The sequence below is a fragment of the Aquarana catesbeiana genome, linkage group LG09 (assembly GCF_042186555.1).
Source record: "Aquarana catesbeiana isolate 2022-GZ linkage group LG09, ASM4218655v1, whole genome shotgun sequence".
NCBI lineage: Eukaryota > Metazoa > Chordata > Amphibia > Anura > Ranidae > Aquarana > Aquarana catesbeiana.
In genome coordinates this window covers 307,265,825-307,291,446 of record NC_133332.1, presented here as the reverse complement: position 1 = coordinate 307,291,446, position 25,622 = coordinate 307,265,825, and the positions used below count along the sequence as shown (strand labels likewise).

At 44.0% G+C, this 25,622-nt stretch overlaps 1 protein-coding gene across 3 annotated transcripts in view; it reads right to left on the bottom strand.

The window, feature by feature from the left end:
• Positions 1–8,668: 8,668 nt before the first annotated feature.
• Positions 8,669–25,622, bottom strand: part of MID2 (midline 2) — a 300,307-nt gene continuing 283,353 nt past the window's right edge. For 2 of the 3 annotated variants that reach the window (XM_073600578.1, XM_073600577.1), the window contains one exon: positions 8,669–14,956. In XM_073600578.1, the coding sequence (XP_073456679.1) occupies positions 14,548–14,956 (409 nt within the window). In that variant the 3' untranslated portion in view covers positions 8,669–14,547. The remainder of the gene's footprint in view (positions 14,957–25,622) is intronic. The other variant, XM_073600579.1, reaches the window with a different exon arrangement.

The following is a 25,622-nucleotide window of genomic DNA, read 5'->3' as shown; positions in this document are numbered from 1 at the left end:
GCGGGCCTTGTGATGTGTCCTGAGCCCTACTGTATGCCCCATTATGTGCCCTGTACCTTGCTGTTTGCCATAAGATGTGCCCTGCTGTGTGCCCCGCGATGCATCATTCAGTGCCCCATAATGTGCTCTGCTGTGTGCACCATACTGTGCCCTATATGTGCCCTCTTGCCCCATGTAATATCCCCTGCTGTGTCCCATTATGTGCCCTCTTGCCCCCATGTAATATACTCTGCTATACCCCCCATAATGTGCCCTCCTGTCCCATGTAATGTTCCATGCTGTGCCCCATAATGTGCCCGGCTAGCCCCTGTAATGTTCCCTGCCGTGCCCCATAATGTGCCCCTCTGCCTCCCCCCCCATGTAATGTGCCCTATATGTTCCCGGCTGCCCCCCCATTGTGCCCTCCTGACCCCCTGTGCTCTGACCTGCTGACTTCTATACTTTGCCATGGTTCCCCCATGCTCTGCCCTGCTGTGCCCCCTGTGCACTGTTTATCTCAGGTTCAACCCAGAATTGAGGCGTCCATGCAGTGCAAGCTGGGGGTGGGGCTTGAGTGTGGGCGGGGACACAGGGGGCCCCATGATCTCCTTTTGCCCAGGGGCCCCATGAGTTGTCAGTCCGCCCCTGCTGTGTACTAATAATACATTTCAGAAAAATACCACATTATGGCCACTAGATAGGGCTCCCGCGATCGTCAATGCCAACTGAGGGCTTAATGCAGTATTTATTTTTTTTCTTAGGATAATTTAGAAAAATACTGCATTACAACCACTAGATGGGGCTCCTATGATCGTCAACTCTATCTAGTGGCCATATTGTGGTATTTTTTTTACTTTATATTGTAAAGTGCTGCACAAACCGTTGGCTCCATATAAATCCTGTATAAATGATAATAAGTCATTTCAGAAAAATACCTCCTTACAGCCACTAGAGGGCGCTCTTATGGTCGCCATCGCCATCTAGTGGCCATAATGTGGTATTTTTTTTCCCCTCGTATTGTAAAGTGCTGCGTAAACTGTTGGCGCTATATAAATACTGTATACTAATAATACATTTCAGAAAAATACCACTAGATAGGGCTCCTGCGATCGCCAATGCCAACTAGTGGCTTAATGCAGTATTTATTTTTTTCTTAAGGTATATTAGAAAAATACCGCATTACAACCACTAGATGGGGCTCTTCTGATCGTCAACTCTACCTAGTGGCCATATTGTGGTATTTTTTTCCCCTCATATTGGAAAGCGCTGTGCAAACTGTTGTAGTTATATCAATCCTGTTTAAATAATAATAATAATGATGATGATGATATTATTAATATTTTTTTTCTTGGTTAAACTAGATCAGGGGTAGGCAACCTGGGACCCTCCATCTGTTGCAGAACTACAAGTCCCATCATTACTCTCTGAATAATTGTAACTGCCAACCTTGCAATGCCTCATGGGAAATGTAGTTCCACAACAGCTGGAGGGGCCCCAGGTTGCCTACCCATAAACTAGATGGACTTGTGTCTTTTTTCAGCCAGACTAACTGTGTCATTTCAGAAAAATACCACATTACAGCCCCTAGATGGCGCTCCTATGATCGTTTACGCCAACTAGTGGCCATAATGCGGTACTTTTTTTTTTTTGGAGGTATTTCAGAAAAATACCACATTACAGCCACCAGATGGCGCTGACGATCATAGTACATTATCCTCCTAACAATAACGGCGATCCTTTGAAGGCTTAAAGGCGTTGTAAACCCCTCGTGTTTTTTCACCTTAATGCATAGGATGTATTTTACTGAAATTACATATTATTTATACAGGATTTATATGGAGCCAATGGGTTGTGCAGCACTTTACAATATAAAGTTAAAAAAAATGCCACAATATGGCCACTAGATAGAGTTGACGATCATAGGAGCCCCATCTAGTAGTTGTAATGCAGTATTTTTCTAAAATATCTTAAGAAAAAAAAAAATACTGCATTAAGCGACCAGCTGGCATTGACGATCGCAGGAGCCTTATCTAGTGGCCATAGTGTGGTATTTTTCTGAAATTTACTTATTATTATTATACAGTATTTATACATTTGATGGGTAGATCGAAGTGGAAGCTGTCATGGGGCCCCCTAGTGGCCATGGGCCCTCAGGCAGTGCCCGAAGTGCCCGATGGTCAGTCCGCCCCTGGCATACAGTATTTATATAGCGGCCAACAGTTTGCTCAGCACTTTACAATATGAGGGGAAAAAAATACCACATTATGGCCACTAGATGGCGATGCCGATCGTAAGAGCGCCCTCTAGTGGCTGTAATGAGGTATTTTTCTGAGATTACGTATTGTTATTATTTATACAGGATTTATATAGAGCCAATGGTTTGTGCAGCACTTTACAATATGTGAAAAAAATACCACATTATGGCCACTAGATGGCGATGCCGATCGTAAGAGCGCCCTCTAGTGGCTGTAATGAGGTATTTTTCTGAAATTACGTATTGTTATTATTTATACAGGATTTATATAGAGCCAATGGTTTGTGCAGCACTTTACAATATGTGGAAAAAATATCACATTATGGCCACTAGATGGAGTCGATAGGTGCTCCATCTAGGGACTAAGGATGAGCTCCGGCGTGTTCGCACACTCCACGTGCCGAGCCCGCCAGGAAGTCGGCACTGTGCTGCGCTAATCACAGGCAGTGAGACATTTCCCGATCTCTGCAGCAGCACATCAGGAACATGTCTCACTGCCTGTGATTAGCGCAGCGCCATAACGACTTCTTGGTGGGCTCGGCACATGGTGTGTGCGAACACGCCGGAGCTCATCCTTACTAGGGACCATAGTGCAGTCTTTTTCTGAACTCAAAATCAATCCTCAATCAAAATAAATAAATAAAAATACTGCATTATAGCCACTAGATGGTGTTGACGATCATAGGAGCTTCATCTAGTGGCTGTAATGTGGTTCTATTGACAGTGACCAGCCCCCCTGTTTTACTCACCTGAGCCCGTTCGTTCCCTCTGCAGAGACGGCGCTGTACCTCTCTGCCCCGGGGTTCTCGGCCCTTGATTGGATAGATTGATAGCAGAGCCGCCATTGGCTACCGCTGCTGTCAATCAAAAGCAATGACGTGGGGGGACGAATCCGTCATTCTGTGTCTATGGACGCAAATGTTGGACTCGGGAGCGTGCCCCCTGGGGGGGGGGGTTCCCGATGTGGGGAGGAGAGGATAGCACAGCCGGGGGACCCAAGAAGAGGAGGATCGGGGCCACACTGTGCAAAACGAACTGCACAGTGGAGGTAAGTATGATATGTTTGTTATTTAAAAAAAAAAAAATACAAAACAAACCCCCCCCCCCCAAAAAAAACTACAAAAAAACAAAACAAAAAAACCACAACAAACCCCCCAAAAAAACAAAAATACAAAAAACCAAAAAAAAAACCACGAAAAACCCAAAAAAATACAAAACAAAAAACCCCCAAAAAACAAAACAAAAAAAAATAAAAAAACAAAAAAACCCCACAAAAATACAAAACAACTCCCCCCAAAACAAAAACAAAACAAAAAAAAAACAAAACCCCACAAAAATACAAAACAAAAAAAAACCCCAAAAAACAAATAAAAAAAACAAAAAACAAAAAAAAACACAAAAATACAAAACAACCCCCCCCCCAAAAAAAAAACAAAAAAACTAAACTAAAAACAAAAAACAAAAAACAAAACAAAAAAACAAACCGAGGGTTTGCAATCACTTTTTAAGACCTCCGCACAGCAAATTTTTTGTATACAAAGACCCCTCAGTGCTTTTTACATTAAAGGACTGGTAAGCCGAGTCTTGATGGCGGATCGGACATCACACATGGCCCCAAACACAAGCAAAGTATATATATATATATATATATATATATATATATATATTTATTTTTTTTTTCGGCTGATAGGTATAAAGTAGTTTTATATAACATTGTGTGATTAATTTGCTGGAGGTTGATAAGAATTCTCTGCTAAGTCGGGTCCGTGCAGCACGTGGATTCTCTCTCTCGGTTTTGTGAGCACCGAGTAGAGAGATGTTAAAATCTCATATTGTTCTGGCTCTATTCTTGGCTCCTCTGGGACCCGCTGTCTGCACTACTTAATTCTGAGCCTTTATTCTGCAGTAAACTGATTGTCTGCATGGTAATGATAAGGCACCATTACCAGAATAATGTTTAGTGATAATGAGAGGCACATTTACAGAACATTCCGTGTACATTTATAATCTACGCTCTACTACGGTCGCTTTGAAGGATGATTTCCGCACTATCGAGGCTGTAACAATGTAATATTTAAATGGAACCTGTTAGAATGTACAGTGGGATGGCAACCAAAAGGACAAGTTTTCCTTTGGTGAAGTTGTCTAGATAATTTTCACCCCCCCCCCCTCCCCCGCATCCAAACACAACCCAGCCAGTAATGTACCTGCCTTCCTCTCCGTTTGAGCTTTGTTCACTGTGCACCACGGCCTTCAGAAAGGAAATCTCTGGATGGCTCTTTACATTGCGTATTCGCAGCATAGTCCAATTTATTGGTACGGGAAGGCTGTAGGCAGAGCAGCCATGAGTACAACGTCCCATGGGAGTAAATGGTGGCAAATGTGCACCGTGTGAAGAGTTGGTTTGTTGGCAGCAAGGAAAGGAAGCTCTGTATAAGCTTTGAGTCTCTCTAGGAACACCGTACCTGCCCCCAGTGCCATAACAATAGCCATAGCAGTCCAGGTGGATGCTATGATTTCTAGGATATGGGGGGAGGGGGGCTGTTAAGAAGAGCTGGTCTATTGAGAGCTTTGAGTCCCTCTAGGGACACCATACTTGCCCCCAGTGACATAACAATAGCCTTATTGGCCCATGTGGCTGATAAGATTCCTAGGGCAGGGGGCCCGTTAAGAAGGACTGGTCTGTTGAGCAAGGAAAGGAAGACCTGTGTAAGCTTTAAGTCCCTTTAGGGACACCATACCTGCCCCCAGTTCCATAACAATAGCAATAACAGCCCATGTTGCTTCTATGGTCCCTAGGATAATCGGGGGCCCTATCAGGGAGGCTGTTAAGAAGAGCTGGTCTGTAGAGATCAAGAAAAGGAAGCCCAGTGTAAGCTCTGGGCAAGCTTACACACCCTGTTGAGGACACCATACCTACCCCCCATTTGCCATGACTGGGCCCAATGGCATTCTAATAGCCATAGCAGCCCACATAGCTGTTATGGTTCCTAGGGTAGGGGGGTGGCCTCATTAGGGAGGTCTTTAAGAAGAGCAGGTCTGTTGGGAGCAAGGAAAGGAAGCACTGTGTAAGCTTTGAGTCCCTCTAGGGACACCATACCTGTCCCCACTGCTATAACAATAGCAATAACAGCCCATGTGGCTGCTATGGTTCCTAGGATAAGAGGGTGCCTCATTAGGGAGGCTGTTAAGAAGAGAGCTGGCCTGTTGGGAGCATAGAAAGGAAGCCCTCTGTAAGCTTTAAGGCCCTCTAGGAACACTATACCTGCCCCCCCCCCCCCCCAAGTGGCATAACAATAGCCATAACAGCCCACATTGGCAGGAGGCTTTTAAGAAGAGACAGTCTATTGAGAGAGGAAGTTTTGTGTAAGCTTTGAGTCCCTCTAGGAACACCATACCTACCCCCAGTGGCATTACAATAGCCATAGTGGCCCATGTGGCGGTTATAATTCTTGGGGTAGGAGGGGGGTCCCATTTGGGAGGCTGTTAAGATGGGCTGGTGTGTTGGAAGTAAAGAAAGGAAGACCTGTGTAAGCTTTGAGCCCCTCTAGGGACACTATACCTGCCCCCAGTGGCATAACAATAACAGCCCATGTGGCTGCTATGGTTCCTATGGTAAATAGGGGGGTCCCATTAGGGAGGCTGTTAAGAAGAGCTGGTCTATTGAGAGAGGAAGCTCTTTGTAAGATTTGAGGCCCTCTAGGGACACCATACTTGTCCCCAGTGACATAACAATAGCCATAGTGGCCCATGTGGCTGCTATGATTCCTAGGGTGGGGGGTGTCCCATTAAGTAGGTTGTTAAGAAGGGCTGTTCTTAAATGCACAGCTCAGGACACCATACCCGCCCTATTGTGACATCTCTAAGCCCTTTGACGTAACAATAGTCATAGCATCCCACGCAGCTGCTATTGGGCCTGGGGGAGAAGGGGGGTCCCATTAGTGAGGCAGTTAAGTCAAGCTGTTCTATTCAGAACCCTGGGCAAGCTTTGACTCCCTTTAGTAGAGCTTACACGCACAGCTGAGAACTTCATATGTGCTGGGGAGGAGGGCCTCATTAGGGAGGCTGTTGGGTGCAGGGAAAGTTAGCTATGTGTAAGCTTTGAGTCCCTCTAGACAAGGGACAAGCTTGGCTTCAGTCCAAACATGTTTGGCCAAATCCGGGAGGAAGCTATTGGTGCTGGGTCCAACCAGCTGCACCCAAAGCATTCCCGCCGTGTGGCCATATAAGGTCAGTGATGGTACAAGCATCCTCACCCCTTTGCGTACAAACAGATACAGGGAGAGGAATGCCCCGGTTGCAGCTGCTACGGGGCCAGCACTGACAGCCTTCTTTATGGTTTGGCCCTACTCTAGACAACTTTACACACACAGCCCAGGACACCAGACCAGCTCTCATGTGACATCGATGGGCCAATGGCAACAATAGCACCTGCTATAGAACCTGGGGTGGGAAAGGATCCCTTTTAGGGGGGCTGTTAAGGAAAACGAAACCAAGGCACGACACACCTCAGCCGCCAGTAGGGTTGCCACCTCATCCCTTTGAATCCGAACACATATTAATTACACAGGTTCTGAGGCTAATTTAATGCAGATAAGGCACCGGGTGAGTTTAATTACCACCTTAATCGGCCACAGAACCTGTATAATTAATATGTTTTTGGGTTTAAAGGGATAAGGTGGCAACCCTAGCCGTCAGTTTGCCATGGCGACAAGAAATTACGATGCTCCACACACCCGTTATGTTTCATGGGCTCCGCTTGCTCATCTGGAGGCCTTGGACCAGCATAGCAGATGCCGCTGGGTAAAGGGAAGCGAGGAGAGCAGACACACATCTGCTCTCCTCCCCTTCCTTTTGCTGTACCGGAAGTGACCTGTGATGTCACTTTCGGGTCCCCGGTAACAGTTTCCCCGGCCATCAAGACCAGGAAAGATTGTATTGCAATGCGATGTGCATTGCATTGAGTGGAGCACAGGGGAGACATGAAGGGGTCTGGATGTCTCCTTAAAGAGAACCTTTCACCAAAAAAATCATCACATAGGGCACTTTGTATGGGATTGTAAAAAATGTAAGTTACACCCAAGCACATAAACCCCCCCCAAAAAAATTGAGGACCCCCCACATATAAACATGTACAAACCTTAACACACGTGTCAGGGCACCTACGCCTGAAAACATTGATTGCGATCCACGTTACATATCGCCGCGCACACTGGAATGGGAATAATAATTCTAGGCCCCAGACCTCCTTCTTAACGCTAAACTGATGACCTATAGGGGGCTTTTAAAGTGTCGCCTATGGAGAATATAGGGTATGTTAGGGGTTGGGTATCTATTTGGTGCAACCTCGGCTTTTATATTTTACCAAAAAATTTGGTAATTTATTGTATCTCTGTGCCCAGTACACTCTGTACTCTTTCACCCAGTTCTCCTCTGAATCATTCAGATGTTTATTAGCAAACTTCAGATGGGCCTGTACATGTGCTTTCTTGATCAGGGGGACCTTTATGGGAGCTTCAGGATTTAATTCCTTCACAGCATAGTGTGTTACCAATTGTTTTCTTGGTGACTATGGTCCCAGCTGCCTTGAGATCATTGACAAGATTCTCCCGTGTAGTTCTGGGCTGATTCCTCACCGTCCTCATGATCATTGAAACTCCACGAGGTGAGACCATGCATGGAGCCCCTGACCGAGGGAGATTGCCAGTTATTTTGTGTTTCTTCCATTTGCGAATAATCGCACCAACTGTTGCCACCCTCTCACCAAGCTGCTTGGCGATGGTCTTGTAGCCCATTCCAGCCTTGTGTAGGTCTACAATCTTGTCCCTGACATCCTTGGACAGCTCTTTTTGTTATTATTCTGTCTTTCACTTTTAAACTAACCCGACCAATAAAATTAAAATTATAGACTGATCATTTCTTTGTCAGTGGGAAAAAAAAACAAAATCAGCAGGGGATCAAGTACTTATTTCCCTCACTGTTGAAGGGCTCAAGCCAGACCTCAGGATCATGTCTAGTCACAGATCCAACTCTGTGCGGTAAGAAGCATTTACTACATAGAGAGTTAGCCAAGGAGCCCCATCAAGATTTTGCTATGGGGCTCCATGATTCATAGTTATGTCCCTGGCTGGGCCAATCACCAAGCACCTGTGCTGTCACATGAGAGGAAGAGGAGTGGGTTGCGTGCTCCTCCATACCCAAAAGTACCAGGTATTTTCAACTGGTGGGTGATTGGAGTGGTGTTAGCAGTAAAGGAGAAGTGGGAAACGGGCGATTAAAGCAAACCCCATGTATGCTTTAAGTGTCTGGTAAAGTAAGGAGGTTGTGTAAGGATAGTGTGCAGGCCAAAACTTGGGGAAGAATTTTTTGTGTCTACATATAAATGAAAACAATCTTCTGACACCATCAACGCCTGACAAACAAATGTCGCTTTGAACAAATTTTATTTATAGAAATGACCATCATCTCTTTCTTTTTCAAATAAAAAGAGCCGCCCCCCCCCCCCCCCTTGTACATTGATAAGGGCAAAATTATATTTAACATTTTATATAGCTTTCTGAATAAATATATTATACAACAATTTTATATTATACATATATATATATATATTAATATTGGTATATAAGAATGAAACGGTGAGTTGTAATCACAACATAAATGTAACTTCATTAATATGAAAATAGCGGAGAACTACAAAGTTATTTTTTCAGTTAAATAAGTTAATCAATTATTTTTTTTTTTTGGAAGAGTAAAATGTATCCAGCCTCTCCTATCATTGGAAAGGGTATGGCATTACCAAACAATATTTTTAAACACAAAGAAGTGATAAAAGCTTTGTGTAGATATTGTATCCTTCCATACAAAGGCTATGAGATATGAAAAGTGAAGAAAGCAGAGTAAAAGAGTAGACCAGGGCAACCAACTAGGTCTTGGCAATAAACTCTACATAATAAATTAAACCATTGACTAGTTCCTACATTGCTGGGCAATTTTTTTGTATACCCCGTATGGCTAAAAAGTCTTTGGACACTTGACCATCACACCCACTATATATATATGGCCAAAAGTACGTACAGTAGACACTCCTCTAAATCAGTGGTCATCAACCCTGTCCTCAGGGCCCACTAACAGGCCAGGTTTTATGTATTACCTTGGGGAGATGCAGACTAGAATACTGCAATCACTGAGCAGCAAATGATATCACCTGTGATGTATTTCGGTTATCTTGCAAACCTGGCCTGTTAGTGGGCCCTGAGGACAGGGTTGATGACCACTGCTCTAAATGATGGAGTTTAGGTGTTTCCAGTGAAGGGCCTCATTAATGCTACAGCATACAACGACATTTCAGGCGCAATTGTACTCTTCCAACAGTGTGGTGAAGGCCCTTTTCTGTTTCAGCATAATAGGGCGTACACACGGTCGGACTTTGTTCGGACATTCCGACAACAAAATCCTAGGATTTTTTCAGACGGATGTTGGCTCAAACTTGTTTTGTCTACACACGGTCGCACAAAGTTGTCGGAAAATCCGATCGTTCTAAACGCGGTGACGTAAAACACGTACGTCGGGACTATAAACGGGGCAGTGGCCAATAGCTTTCATCTCTTTATTTATTCTGAGCATGCGTGGCACTTTGTCCGTCGGATTTGTGTACACACGATCGGAATTTCCGACAACGGATTTTGTTGTCGGAAAATTTTATCTCCTGCTCTCCAACTTTGTGTGTCGGAAAATCCGATGGAAAATGTCCGATGAAGCCCACACACGGTCGGAATTTCCGACAACACGCTCCGATCGGACATTTTCCATCGGAAAATCCGACCGTGTGTACGGGGCATAACTGTGCCCCTGTGCGTAAAGCCAGCTGAATAAAAGCAAGGTTTGACTAGTTTGGTGTGGAGGAACCTGAGTGTCCTGCACGAAGCCCTGACCTCAACCCTACTGAACTCCCCTTTAGGATGAATTGGAATGCTAATTGCAAGCCAGGTCTTCTGATCCAACATCAATACCTGACCTCGCAAATGCTCTTTTGCTTGAGTGGACACAAATTCCCACAGAAAGAACCCAAAATCTTGTGGGAAGTCTTCCCAGAAGAATGGGGCTGTTATAAGCTTCAAAGGTGGTTCAATTTCATATTGACGGCCATGGTTTTGGAATGGGATGTCCAACAAACTCATAGACATATATGGTGGCCAGATGTCCACAAATGTTTATACATATAGTTTATCTGGCGCTGCCTTCCTATTTGCTTATCTCTGAGATGGAATCAGATTTACATTTTCAATCTGCCCAATAACATTGTGTCTTGGCGTGATCGACCTTAAAGCAGTATCAAACATTTATTATAATGCAGCATACCAATTCATAGATGTGGTGATTGCATTTGTTTTCTATTGGTAAGATTTTTTTTTTACCCTTTATTTTTACCTGTTGATCCTGCTAGTAAACCTGCTATTTTTTTAACAGAAAAAAAAATGGCAGTTAGAGGGCTTAGACAAACCATTTAACACTGACAGGGGTGTTTACAATTTAGTAAGGTTTTATTAATTCATGTAAAATCTTTATCCGCAAAAGGAACAAAAACTGTTTGTTGTAACTGATTATAAAGTGTTAGCTAGAGTTCAGCTTCAAATTGCTAGTCATGTCCATCTAATACTACCCTCTCCACAGATTGACAATGCTGCTGTCCAAGGGTGTCCCTTGTCACTTCTCCATCCAACGTGGAGACACTCCAAGACAGGAAGTGTGTTGCTGGCAGGGATGCCAGGTGCAAACAGAGGAAAAAAGCCTAAAAAAAGTAAATTAATGCAGCCACCACATTTGAGAATTTTTGAATCAATGGTAGTGCTGGGATTTGCTGCAGTCAAGCCTCCAGTCACTCCTGACACTGTACTGGCTGTCTTCCACAGACACTAAGATCTCCTCCTCCCCATACTTTAGCTGAAATCCAATTCCCTTACACTGCCACGATCTGCACAGTGTGTAGCTGGTTACTGCAGCTGAGCTTCTTTTCTGACCAGGGAATTTTACAGATCAGAACTGCAACACAGTAGCCATCTACACACTGTGCAGATTGTAGCTGTGTGTAAGGGGATCAGATTCCAGCTACAGTGTGTGTGGAGGAGGGGATCTTGCTGCTTGTGCTCAGGCTTTGTACCATGCTATGCCCAGTGCCCTGCCAGGGTGACCCCTGTCCTCTCCCAGGCCAGCGGTGGCCCCTGTCCTCGGCTAAGTTGACCCCTACCCATGGCTCTGTTTACCTCTGTACACTGCCTTACAGATTCTTGTACACTCCTCTGCTGACCTCCCATTCTCCACCCTGCTGACCCCTGTACACTGCTCTGCTGACCTCCCATCCTCTGCACCCCTGACATTTTTTCCCTGCACCCCCCAAAATCAGGCTAGATCGAGCCCTGCATTTAAGCACTAATAAGTTGCAATATTTTACATATTTGTTATTAAATTTAATACCGCTTTAAGTTAATGGATATAGCTATTTCTACAAAATGCTAACTACTGGACCAACAATGTCAAGCTCCCAGCTGGACAAGTTTCATTTTAATAAACCCTTTGCTGCATTTTGTTTACATTTTTGGAATTGAGGATTGACATATTTCTGAATCCAATTATTATTATTCTTTTTACATTTTGGATTGAGTAGAGAATGGTTAAAACTGCTCGTAGAGCAGATGAAAAAAGATGGGTTTTAGCCAAAATTAACACAAATCCAATGTAACAGAAATGATCAGCACACCAAAAGTTACAGATCTCAAATCTTTACTAAGATCTCGGTTGGAAAGACAACCACTTGGTTTTACATTTACTGCTTATACGAGCTATGTTGTCTTTCCAATAAAATCTTCCAAGATCTCAGTAAAGATCTGGGGTCTGAACTTTTGGTGTGCTGGTCATTTCTGTTATGTTGGATTTTAACAGTATCGCCGTTGGCTGTGCACCCTCTACAAAGGTGTGTAAGATGAAGGTGCTGGATGGATTTGTGTTCATATTGGCCAAAACCCTTCTTTTTTTTTTTTTAATTTTCCATTGATGTGCCACTGGGAAGATATGCCAACACTCCCTGCCCTGTAGACCCTAGAGGATATCTGTTCAAGGTTAGGCAAATCCCCTCTTTACAGTTGGTCTGGTGTTCTCATTGAAAGGTTTCCCCTCTATCCCTACTCTGGTGGCAACTCCAAATGTTTAGGGATTTCCCATCACCTTCTGTCCTCATGGTGACAATGTCAAAGGCAGCAAAAAAAAACCTGACTGAAGTACCAACCTATAGTCACACCATTCAAGCTTTTAGGTGGAACTGATACTCCATAGACAATACAACATCTTTCTGGAATAAAGTAACCTCAATCTGCATGTCTATTGAATACTAGCAGCGGTGATTATTAATTTAATTTTTCTATCCTTAATGTCTGAAAAGGAGGCCATGTGCCCTAACAAGGCATTGGTACCTGTCTGTACATTTGACATTTACACAGCCCAATACAACAACTTTGAAGAGTTGTGATTGCCACTGCACAGCCCGACTGAACAGAAAGGGTTCCTTACATTTTAGACATAATTTTTTTCTGAATCTGCAGCAGCTACAGCTCTAATGGCTTGCAAATGTAAAAAGTGAGCTCTTCCTGATGCCCTAGCAGTAGTTTGTCACGCTAAATTGCTCAATACTCGAGTGTTTTCTGCAGTGGCAGAGGTTCTTTATAATACATTATGTCTTGATGAATAAAGAATGTAGCATTTCCTTATTCTAATTTTGTGACGTTGAGATTGTAAGAATCTCTTTTTGTACAAGCCATTATGTGGAGGTGGAAAAGGAATGAATAACTTAGCCAATCTTCCACTGATGGGTCTTGAGCAAGTGAGTCGTGTTGTGTAATTCCAGCCCTTTCTGATCTTCACTGTACCTACCCATAGATTTAACCATATGCTTTTCCCAATACAATTGTAATAGAACAAAAGCTCACTGATATGATATGGGGGGCACTAAAATAATTCCCACTTACCACTTTCTGAACTGATGAGATACATTATATCACCAAAGGTTTGAGAGCTCCTGACCATCACACCTACTATATGGCCAAAAGTATGTTGACATCCATCCAAATAGTTGGGTTTAGGTGTTTCCAGTGAAGGGTACTGGTAATACTACAACATACAAAGACTTTTTAGCCACTTGTGTGCTTCCAACCTTGTGGTTACAGTTTGCTGAAGGCCCTTTTCTATTTCAGTATGACTGCACCCCTGTGCCCAACTCCATAAGGACATTGTTGGAGAAACTTCCAGTGCCCTGACCTCAACCCCACTAAATAACTTTGGGTAGAATTGGAACGCCAATGACAACCAAGGTCTTTTTTATTCAATACCTGACCTCACATATGGCCACAGACACCCTCCAAAATCCTGCAAAAAAATGCCTATGGAATAAATAGGAACGCCAAATTTGAGTTAGGTCTTCCCATCCAACATCAGTACCTGATCTCTAAAATGCTCTTTTGGCTTAATGAGCACACTCCAAAATCTTGTGGAAAGGCTTTCTATAAGAGTGGAGGCTGTTAAAGAAATTAAGGGGGGCAACTTAATATTCATGCTCATGGTTTTGAAATGCACTGTCCACAAAGTGCGACGGTCAGGTGTCCCCAAAAAGTTTGTCCATATGGTGTATATCAGTGGTCTCCAAACTGCGGCTCGGGGGCTGGATGTGGCCATTTGTTTGTTTTAATCTGGCCTCTGGGGCACTATTTCACCAACTGACACCAATGATGAGGCACCATTCCCCCTACTGACACCATCAAAAGGGTACTATTCTTTCACTGATACAATGGGGCACTTTTTCTCCCATTAAAACTAATGATCGGGCACTTTTTACTCCCGATGGCCACAGTCTGGCCCTCCTAAAGCCTGAAGGACAGTAAATTGTCCCTTTCTTTGAATGAAAGTTTGGAGACCCCCGGTGTATATATAAACTTTCATCTTCCTTCTAAATAATGTCCAAGTGTACAATACGCCCTTAAGTTATAGGGGGATGCTTACATAGTCTTTCAAACAAATGAAAATATGTCTTTTACAACAGCAGAACATAATTTTAAGAAAAAATACATTTAAAAAAAGCTATTAATTGAATAAAGCTAGCTAAGCTATTGATCTTCCTGAACGTCAAATGTTGGGTGAAGTACAGGAACCAGGTCAGGAACTGCAAAGATTCTTTTGAGTCTTTTTTTTTCCTTTGACTGACCTTTCAAAGCAGGCAATAATATGTCCTATTCCCTAATAAAAATATATAACACAGAAGACAGCAGTAGTGTTCACTGGCACGGTTTGAGTCCAGATACATATGGTGATTCTTGAGGTCTGCAGATACACTCTTGTTGTAGAGGAAGAAAAGTGTCCATGAAATCCGGAGCAGGGAGCCCTGAGAGGAGCAATAGAGACTTGTTCCATATGGTAAAAGTAGGACATACGGGCAGTATGAATGGGATTTCGTAAGTGTGCAGGTGAAGGGAGTTAGCAGGATCGTAGAAGGAAAAGGTATTATTGTCATAGTCTAGAAGGACGCCCAACCTTTTCAGCTGGGGATGGACGTCCACTAGAACTTCCTTGTTGTTGTGCCGAACGAGGAAATTGTTATTACATCGGGTGAATACCCAGGATGAGGTGTTCTTTCCAATCCATTCATTCTTTGGTGCTGACTTGTAAGCAATTCCTACTGCATACCTGGAAAAACAAGAAGTAAAATTAGATGTAGGTGTCCCATCAGGTATTAAAAGGTAACTAAACGAAACAATTAGAAAAAATTCTATTGCAGCGTTCATTTCTTGGATGCAGTGGCTTTTGGTGACCTGAAGCAAAAGCACAAAGGACATGTTCTTTGTTTTGTAAACTACTAATCTCTCTACCCACCGTGTGATGGGGACGAACAAAGGCAGGCATGACTGAAGTGTGGTCTAGGTGACATTCATGACTTCCTTCATACTGTAGATATTATGGAGGCATGGGCATGTGCACAGGGTGTGCCCGGTCTAATCACCCTGTACACATACCTCCCAACTGCCCTGGATTGCATGGGACCAGCCCAAGATTTGAATTACAGTGGGTAAAGAAAAATAAATCAATCACATTCACAATCACATTTTGTTGCTTTGCAACAAGCCTAAAAATTAAGACAGACACAGTTTTTGTTTTTATCCAGCTGCAACTAATGCCGCGTACACACGGTCAGACCTTTCGGCTACAAAAGTCCGACAGCCCGTCCAACAGACTTTCGACGGACTTTTGGCGGACTTGCGGCAGACTTTCTAACAAACGGACTTGCCTACATGCAATCACACAAAAGTCCGACGGATTCGTATGTGATGACGTACACCGGACTAAAATAAGGAAGTTGATAGCCAGTAGCCAATAGCTGCCCTAGCGTGGGTTTTTGTCCGTCGGACTAGCACACAGACGAGCGGATTTCTGGGTCCGGCGTAGTTACGACGTAAAGATTTGAAGCATGTTTCAAATCTAAAGTCCGTCAGATTTGCGGCTGGAAAAGTCCGCTGAAAGTCCGGGGAAGCCCACACACGATCGGATTGTCAGCCCGCTTTAGTCCGTCGGCCTTTTGTAGACGAAAAGTCCGACCGTGTGTACGCGGCATTATAGTTACATAGTAGGTGAGGTTGAAACAAGACACAAGTCCATCCTATGTACAAGTAAAAGATATAACACCAACATGTCAGAAAAAAAATAAAAAAATAAAAATTCAAAAACAGAATCACTGAGTTGGAAAAAGGATCACCCCCTTGTGTCAGTATTTTGTTAAACCACCTTTTGCTTTAATTCCAGCCTCTTTAGTCTGCTGGGATTTGTCTCTACTAATTTTGCACATCTAGACTTTGCAATATTTGCCCGCTCTTCTTTGGAGAACCGCCCATGATCGGTTAAATTTGATGGTCACCGTTTGTGGACTGCATTCTTCAAGTCATTCTACAGATTTTCAATGGGGTTTAAGTCTGGGCTCTGACTAGGCCATGCAAGGACATTCACCTTTTACCCGTGTGCTTTGGGTCATTGTCATGCTGGAAGGTAAACCTCCTTCCCATTGAAATATTTCTGGCAGAGGGCAGCAGATTTTCCTCAAGAATGTGATGGTATTTTGCCCCATTTATTTTTTCTTCTATCCTGACAAGTGCTCCAGTCCCTGCAGCAGAGAAACACCCACATAACAGGATAGTACCACTTCCATGCTTTACTGTAGGAATGGTGTTATATGGATGATGAGCTGTATTGGATTTCCGCCAGACATATCGTTTGGTGTTGAGGCCAAATAATTAAATTTTAGTCTCATCTGACCACCTTAAACGCAACTTGAAGATTCTGAGAAAAAGGTGTTCTGGTCAGATGAGACTAAAATTGAATGATTTGGCCTCAACACCAAACAATATGTCTGGTGGAAAGCCAAGCAGCTCACCATCCAAATAACACCATTCCTACAAGTAAAGCATGGAGGTGGTAATATCCTGTTATGGGGGGGAGGTGGTAATATCCTATTATGGGGGTGTTTCTCTGCAGCAGGGACTGGAGCACTTGTCAGGCTAAAAGGAAAAATGGATGGGGCAAAAAAAACATCAAATTCTTGAGGAAAATCTGCTGCCAGAAAGCTGTCAATGGGAAGAAGATTTGCCTTCCAACATGACAATGACCTAAAGCACACAGCAACAATGAGTAGAGAGTCGTTGAAGGAAAAAAAGGTGAAAGTCCTTGCATGGCCTAGAGCCCAGACTTAAACCCCATTGAAAATCTGTGGATTGACTTGAAGACTGCAGTCCACAAACGGTCATCATCAAATGTAACTGAACTTGAGCAGTTCCGCAAAGAAGAGCGGGCAAATATTGCAAAGTCTAGATGTGCAAAGTTAGTAGAGACAAATCCCAACGGACTAAAGGCTGGAAATAAAGCAAAAGGTGGTTCAACATATTACTGACACAAGGGGGTGATCCATTTTCCAACTCGGCGATCCTGTTTTTGAATTATTTCCTGACATGTTTGTGTTATATCTTTCACTTGGATGTTTTACGTTGCACTTGTAAATACAGCTGGATAAAACAAAAACCTATGTCTGTCTCCATTCCAGAATTCAAAGCAACAGAATGTGATTATTTTAAAGGGTGGGTTCTTTTTTATACCCACTGTCAGTGGCGTCGCTAGGGGGTGGTTACTGGGGCCCATAGCCCTGAGTCTCCTACCTAGAGTTGGCTCTGGGCTCCATCTGCTCAGCTGGTGGTCGGGGGGGGAGGAACATGATTAGTTAATGTTCTCAGGCACAAGTTCGTATCTATATTCAGCAGTTTCAACAATTTATTCATTGTCCTGACGTCCACTTCTATGCCAATCTGCCGGACGATGTAATTGTTGGGGACCGCAGCACAAGGATTACTCCGCCGGGACTATTTGATGATTTTCGCGCTCAGGCGGAGAATTCCTTGTGCTGCGGTTCCCGACAATTACATTGCCTGGCAGATTGGCATAGAAGTTGACGTGGGGACAATGATTAAATTGTCAAAACTGCTGAATATAGATAAACACTTGTGCCTGAGAACATTAACTAGTCACGTTCCTCCCCCGGGCCATCAGCTGAGCAGATGGAGCCCAGAGCCCAGTCCTGTCTGGATCACCACAAGCGTTAAGCACTTGAGCTGAGGGGTCAAACAGTCCTGTTGCTTCCCCTGGCCCCCAACTGAGCAGAAGTTTTTTGTTTTAATTATAATTGCTGCAGACAAGGGGTGGCTCTCTGGGAACCCTGATGTAAGGGGGGGGATCCGTACTCAGATATGTAACAATATTTTATATATATATATACACACACACACGTATATTCTATACATGCGTATGCCCGCCCAAGCACATGACTTTCTTTACTTTGCTGCTATGGGCTCTAGCCCCAGATCTTTTGTAGACCCAGCAATGCCCCTGCCCGCTGTCCTGACAATCCAGGCTGAATCCTAGAGCCCAGGGCCATAACACATTCCAGGACTCGGCTCAACCCAGCAGCCTGAAGGGGTTAAACGTTGTCCCTTTCTGTGTCTACCCTGCAGCTTTGCTTGTCACAGGCAGCTATAGAGGAAACACTGTTCTGCGGAGGGGCACGCGCGTACTAAGGGCTGGCACAGGGGGTAGGGAGGAGGTGCTATGCTTGGCTTCATACCGGGGAGGGGGGGGCGATAAGCTCAGAAGTGGCTCAGAGGTCAGTAGTAAGTAACAGAGAGTTCAGGAGTTTACATTCCTATTTAAGCGTCTTTTTTTTTTCCCCATCCTGCTGTGCTCTGGCTGGTGGGAACCAACTCATCATTGTAGCATTGCCCACAGCAATAGTGATTGATATTTAGCAGACATCGTACTCATCTAAGCTAGTTTGCACAGATATACCTAAAATGTGAACAGTAGAAGACGGTAAACTAGATGTTGATCGTTATATTTGTCTGGAGTCCATAAGACACTAGTCTAAGCTTCCTTTCCATTCCCATTACTACCCTGTATACGTGGATAATACCGCACATATTATCATCTAACACAGGGGTCTCCAAACTTTTCAGTACAAATATTCACGGGCCTAAAACATTTTATAATGTAAATTAACAAATAGATCTCCACCTACACATCGGAGACCCCCCCCCGCCCCTTACATCCATGAATGCCCACCACAGTCCCCTCTTACATAAAGGAGACACTTTATGCCTGGGACACCCATCAGAGTGCCCTCTTTACACCATGGAGCACCCAGCAGAATGCACCTCTTAGTAGTTACTAAAGCATCCATAGGGCATTCATTGCCTGGGCAAGGTGGAGGTTGTTTTATACTCAATTTAACATGTGTATGTTTTGTATACAATAAAGTGAAATGATTTAATGTTTTGGCTGATATATATATACAGTATATATTGCACACACACACACATATAAATTAGGGGACGGTTCCCGCATCTGGTTGTGTCCATAACTATTCAAATATTTTTCGTTTTTTCATGTACATTGACTAGGGACTCCCAGATTACATTTATGAAGACATAGGGGACCTTGAGGTTACTTTAGTGTTTTTTTGCAGAGTGCACCCCTTACACCTGGGAGCACCCAGCAGAGTTCCCCCTTTACACCAGCATGCACCCAGTAGAGTGCCCACTTTACACCTGGTAGTGCCCAGCAGAGTGCCTCCTTTACACCTGGGAGTGCCCAGCAGAGTGCCCCCTTTACACCCAAAAGCGCTTTCGGGTGTAAAGTGGGAACTCTGCTGGGCATTCCCAGGTGTAAATGGGGCACTCTTCTGGGCGCTGTCACTTGTAAAGCGGGGCACTCTGCTGGATGCTCCCGGATGTAAGATGTGCAGAGTGCCCCCTTTACAACAGCGCCCAGCAGAGTGCCCCCTTTGCACCAGGAAACTCTAGCAGAGTGCACACCTTACACCTAGGAGAGCCAAGTAGAGTGCACAGCTTAAACCCGGGAGCGCCCAGTAGAGTGGCCCCTTTACACCCAAGAGCGCCCAGTAGAGTGCCCCCTTTACAACCGGGAGCTCCTAGCAGCGTGCCCCCTTAAACCCTGAAGTGCCCACCAGTGTCCCGCCTCACACCCACCAGAGTCACGGCTGGTTGGCAGTGGATGCACCAGTCTCCATTATTACGATACACAGCCTGGCACATCCATTACAAGCCTGCTGAGGTTTCTTTGATAAGACCACAATCTAATACAGTAAGGAATGCAACAAAATAAGTTCCACTTAATTAACAACAACACTACAGTGACACAGAGAGAGCAAAGCAACAACATGTACATTGCCCGCTGCAGGAGAATGCCGGCGTTCAGAACTTCAGATTGCCTAGAGAGGAGGGGGGAGATTGGGGGGCTCAGCAGATAACTTTTTTTCTCATTTAGATGAAACAAGATGCTGTTAGATGTGTGTTGCAGCCCGGATCACACTGCACGGGCACTATTCAACATACCAACTGCTGCTGGAGATTTCCTGAGTCCCGGGATTCTGTGTGCACAGGGAGGGGGCGGGCTTTTTCTTATTTAGACCTCATGCACGTGGGCATCGATCAGCGCCTGTGTCCTCGGCATTAAATTCCCTGCTCTTCCCTACACCCAGGGAGCCACTGGTGCTGCGTACACCGCGTATTCACTTGTATTGGAGCCTGTACACAGCACTTGTGGATCCCTGGGTGCGGGATTGTGTGGGTAAATGCCAACGCAGATGTGGTCAGCATTTACATAGGTACAGCCACATATAGCAGCTGGATGTATGCGGCCCCAGAGGAAAGCAGGGCTTTTTTTCCTCAGAGAATAGGTCCAGGGACTCCACCCCCCCACCCCACCTCTGAACAACATCCCTTGGTTCCACCCCCTACCCACCTCTCAGTACTGCCCCTTTTAGAGACTACAGAACCAAATATCATTTTGTGGTAATAAGTCATTTGTATGGAATTTGTTAATAATAGCAAGAAAAGCAGCAAAATAGATTCCCTGCAACAATAGATCCTTCCCAGCAACAATAATAGACCTCTGCCATGCAACAATAGATCCCCAGCAGAGATCAATAGACTCTCCAGCACACCCCCTGCCCCTTCAGAGTTACTGCCTCTCTTCGGCCCGCCCCTGAGAAACATCCCTTGGTTCCACCTCCCAGTACTGCCTCTTTTAGAGACTACAGAACCAAATATCATTTTGTGGTAATAAGTAGTTTGCATTGAATTTGTTAATAAGAACAGGAAAAGCAGCAAAATAGATCCCTTGAAGCAATAGACCCTTCCCAGAAACAATTGACCCCAACAACAATAGACCCCCGGTAGCAACAACAGATTTCCCAGCATCAATAGACTCGCCAGCAACAGCAACGATAGACCACTCCCTCAACAGTAGATCCCTTCAAGCAACTATTGACCGCCCGGCAACATAAGCCCAACCAAAAACAATAGTTCCCCCCCCCACCAGCAACAATAGACTGCCACACAAAAATAGATGCATTTTAAGAGGGAAGTTTTAGGAAAAAAACTTACATTTGAAATAAGGAACTTTGAAGCAAAATAAGGGTCAGTGCCCATCTGCAGCCTCACCATTGCCATCAATGCAGCCTGATCAATGCCCAGCTGCAGCCTCACCATTTCCGTCAATGCAGCAGCCTCACCATTGCCCTCAATGCAGCAGCCCCACCATTGTCCTCAATGCAGCAGCCTCACCATTGCCCTCAATGCAGCAGCCCCACCATTGTCCTCAATGCAGCAGCCCCACCATTGTCCTCAATGCAGCAGCCCCACCATTGTCCTCAATGCAGCAGCCCCACCATTGTCCTCAATGCAGCAGCCCCACCATTGTCCTCAATGCAGCAGCCCCACCATTGTCCTCAATGCAGAAGCCCCACCATTGTCCTCAATGCAGCCTGATCGATGACCATCTGCAGCCTAGAGGGGACAGGGAGGGGGGCGGGATGAGTGCCGACAGATTACATACAGTGAGAATCTCCTATGATAGACAGAACAGTGGTCCAATGGCAGCACAGGAGAAGGTACTTCCTATTACAGAGGTCGCCATGTACACAGGAGATTCTCACTGTATGTAATCTGATGGCGCTCGTCCCGCCCCCCTCCCTGTCGCTTCCGAGGCAGCTAAAATTGAAGTATCGGCGTATAACACGCACACACTATTTGCAATAGTTTTCCAATTTTCAGGGTGAAAAAGTGTGCGCTATACTTCAATAAACACAGTACTTCCTGTCTCCGCCCCACCCCTGAGAAACATCCCTTGGTTCCACCTCCCAGTACTGCCCCTTTTAGAGACTACAGAACCAAATATCATTTTGTGGTAATAAGTAATTTGTTAAGAAAAACAAGAAAAGCAGCAAAATAGATCCCCTGAAGCAATAGACCCTTCCCAGCAACAATAGATCCCCCAGCAACCCGCAGCAATAGTCTATTAATGCTGGGTGATCTATTGTTCCTGGAGGTGATCTATCGCTTTCCTGCTTCCCTCTGTCCAGCACACCCCAGCACCCCTTTGCCATTATATACATTCAGTGCTGGAACTGCGCCCCCCCCCCCCCCCCCCGCTGAAAAAAAAAAAAAAAGCCCCGCGGGAAAGCATTGTGGATTTTACTCTTCAGTACACAGGAGCTGATAAATGTCCGAGTGCATCAGACCTAACATGAAACTGGCTCCGTGGAAGTTTTGTGCACCACGTAGGACACAGCAGCAGCGACTGACATCCTCTGTATGGGGTCTGGTGGGAGGACGTCAGAAAGGAAAAGTGCCTGCTACAACACCAAAGTTTGTAGTGATCATCTGAGCACACATAAAACATCGGTCTGTATATTAAACTTGGCACTGGGCTGTACACACATTGATTTTTATCATGCATTTTTCAGCACCGTGCAGTACATTTTTGATGCGCCTTTGTGCATTTTAATATGGGTGGGAATACGAGAGAATTTCTCAGTTTAACATGCATTTTACATGCGCTATCATTCATTCTTTATGGAAACAGCAGCCAGCCTTCATAAAGCAGGGCTTTTTTTTTTTTTTAAACCAATTGAGCCCTTATTTCCAGAGCTACTGATCCAGACATACAGCAATCCCTAGGTGAGCTCAGTAGCAGGCAATGTAAACAGTGATCTATTGATGGCTAATTGTATTAGAAGTGATTTATGGCTGCAGAGCTGCATTGTGAAGGGGGCTGGTGGTGGATGAGAAGACTTTATGTAGAACTCCCATGAAAAAAAAAAAATATAGAAAATATACAGCGGGTACAATAAGTATTGAACATTTCACCATTTTTCTAGGTAAATATATTTCTGAAGGTGCTACTGACATAAAATTCTCACCGCATGTCGGTAACAACCCATGCAATCCATACATACAAAGACACCAAAACAAAGAAGTTCAGAAATGAAGTTCTGTGTAATAAAATGGAATGACACAGGGAAAAAGTATTGAACACGATAACTGAAATGTATTTAATACTTGATACAAAATCCTTTGTTGGTAATGACAGCTTCAAGACGCCTCCTGTATGGAGAAACTAGTCCCATGCGTTGCTCAGGTGTGATTTTGGTCCGTTCTTCCACACAAACGGTCTTCAAATCTTGAAGGTCCCGTGGGCCTCTTCTATGGACTCTGATCTTTAGTTCTTTCCATAGAATTTCTATTGGATTCAAGTCATGTGATTGGCTGGGCCATTCCTGGAGCTTCATTTTTTGGAAACCAATGGAGAGTTTCCTTGGCTTTGTGTTTGGGATCATTGTCTCGCTGAAATGTCCTCCCTCGTTTCATCTTCATCATCCTGGTAGATGGCAGCAGATTTTTATCAAGAATGTCTTGGTACAATTTTCCATTCATCCTTCCTTCATTGACATGAAGTTTGCCAGTACCGTATGCTGAAAAACAACCCCACACCATGATGTTCCCACCTCCAAACCTCACTGTTGGTATGGGGGGTGTTCTTGGGGTGATGTGCCATGTGACCTCCAAACATGGTGTGTATTATGGCATCCAAAGAGTTCAATGTTGGTCTCATCTGACCAGACTATATTCTCCTGGTATTTCACAGGCCTTTGCAGCAAACTTTAAACGACCTTCAACATGCTTTTTCTTCAGCAATGGAATCTTGCGTGGTGAGCAGCCATACAGGCCATGGCGGTTTAATGCATTACTTATTGAAACAATTGTACCTGCTAATTCCAGGTCTTTCTGAAGCTCTCCACAAATGGTGTTTGGCTCTTGGACAACTCTTCTGATAATTCTTTTCACTCCTCTGTCAGAAATCTTGCAAGGAGCACCTGGTCGTGGCCGGTTTATGGTGAAATTGAATTCTTTCCACTTCTGGATTGTGGCCCCAACAGTGCTCACTGGAACATTCAGAGGTTTGGAAATCCTTCTGTAACCAATGCCATTAGTATGTTTTGCAGCAATAGGGTTGCGAAGGTCATGATATGTTTCTTGTGTGACACCTTGGTAACGAGACACCTTTTTATAGACCAGCAGTTGAGACTGAACCAGCTGATATCAATCTGCACTGACAAGGGGCAAGGATTGCTTTCTAATTACTGATAGATTTCAGCTGGTGTCTTGGCTTTCCATGCCTTTTTGCACCTCCCTTTCTTCATCTGTTCAATAATTTTTCCCTGGTGTCATTCCATTTTATTACACAGAACTTCATTTCTGAACTTACTTGTTTTGGTGTCTTTTTATGTATGGATTGTATGGGATGTTACCGACATATGGTGAAAATGTCAATATCACCTTTAGAATTATAATTACCTAGAAAAATTGTGACGTGTTCAATACTTATTTTACCTGCTGTATTATATAATATATTAAAGACATTGTGGAAAGTGTCTACATGTCACCTAGGTTTCCCATCCTACACAGGGTGAGAGGCTCCAGAGTTTATGAAGGATGTGGAAAAAGGAATTGGAGCCACCGCTATTTTATTCTCTAGGGCAATGATGTCGAACCTTGGCACCCCCGATGTTTTGGAACTACATTTCCCATGATGCTCATGCACTCTGCAATGTAGTTGAGCATCATGGGAAATGTAGTTTCAAAACATCTGGGGTGTTGAGGTTTGCCCTCACTGCCCTAGGGTATCTGCTTTCAAAAAAATATCTAATATTTTGGGGGGGTTTCTGCAATCTTCAGGGCTAAAATAATATTTTAAACATGTGCAAAAACCCCACAAAGACAGTTCTGGCAGCATGAGGGTTAGGCCATATAGAAATAAACTGACAGTTGTAATCACCCCCCGGCATATGGTTTGTCCCAACTCCTAAAACTGTCATTTTTGCCAGACAGCTTGGACTGTTACAGAAAGAGGAAAGAGGAAAAATAAGGTGTCTACTGGCAGGATCAACCAGTAAGAAAAAGTTTTATGTTGGGACGACAAATATTGCTGCTAACAGACTAAAAGCATTTTATTAAAAAAAAAAAAAAAAAATCAAATTTTGTCCCTGGTTCCACTTTAACCACTTCAGCCCCGGAAGAATTTACCCCCTTCCTGACCAGAGCACTTTTTGCGATTCGGCACTGCGTCGCTTTAACTAACAATTGCGCGGTCGTGCGATACTGTACCCAAACAAAATTGACGTCCTTTTTTCCCCACAAATAGAGCTTTTTTTTGGTGGTATTTGATCACCTCTGTGGTTTTTATTTTTTGCACCATAAATAAAAAAATTGCGACAATTTTGAAAAAAACGCATTATTTTTTACTTTTTGCTATAATAAAAATCCCCAAAAAATATTTAAAAAAAACATTTTTTTTCCCTCAGTTTAGGCCGATACGTATTCTTCTACATATTTTTGGTAAAAAAAAAAATCGCAATGAGCGTTTATTGATTGGTTTGTGCAAAAGTTATAGCGTCTACAAA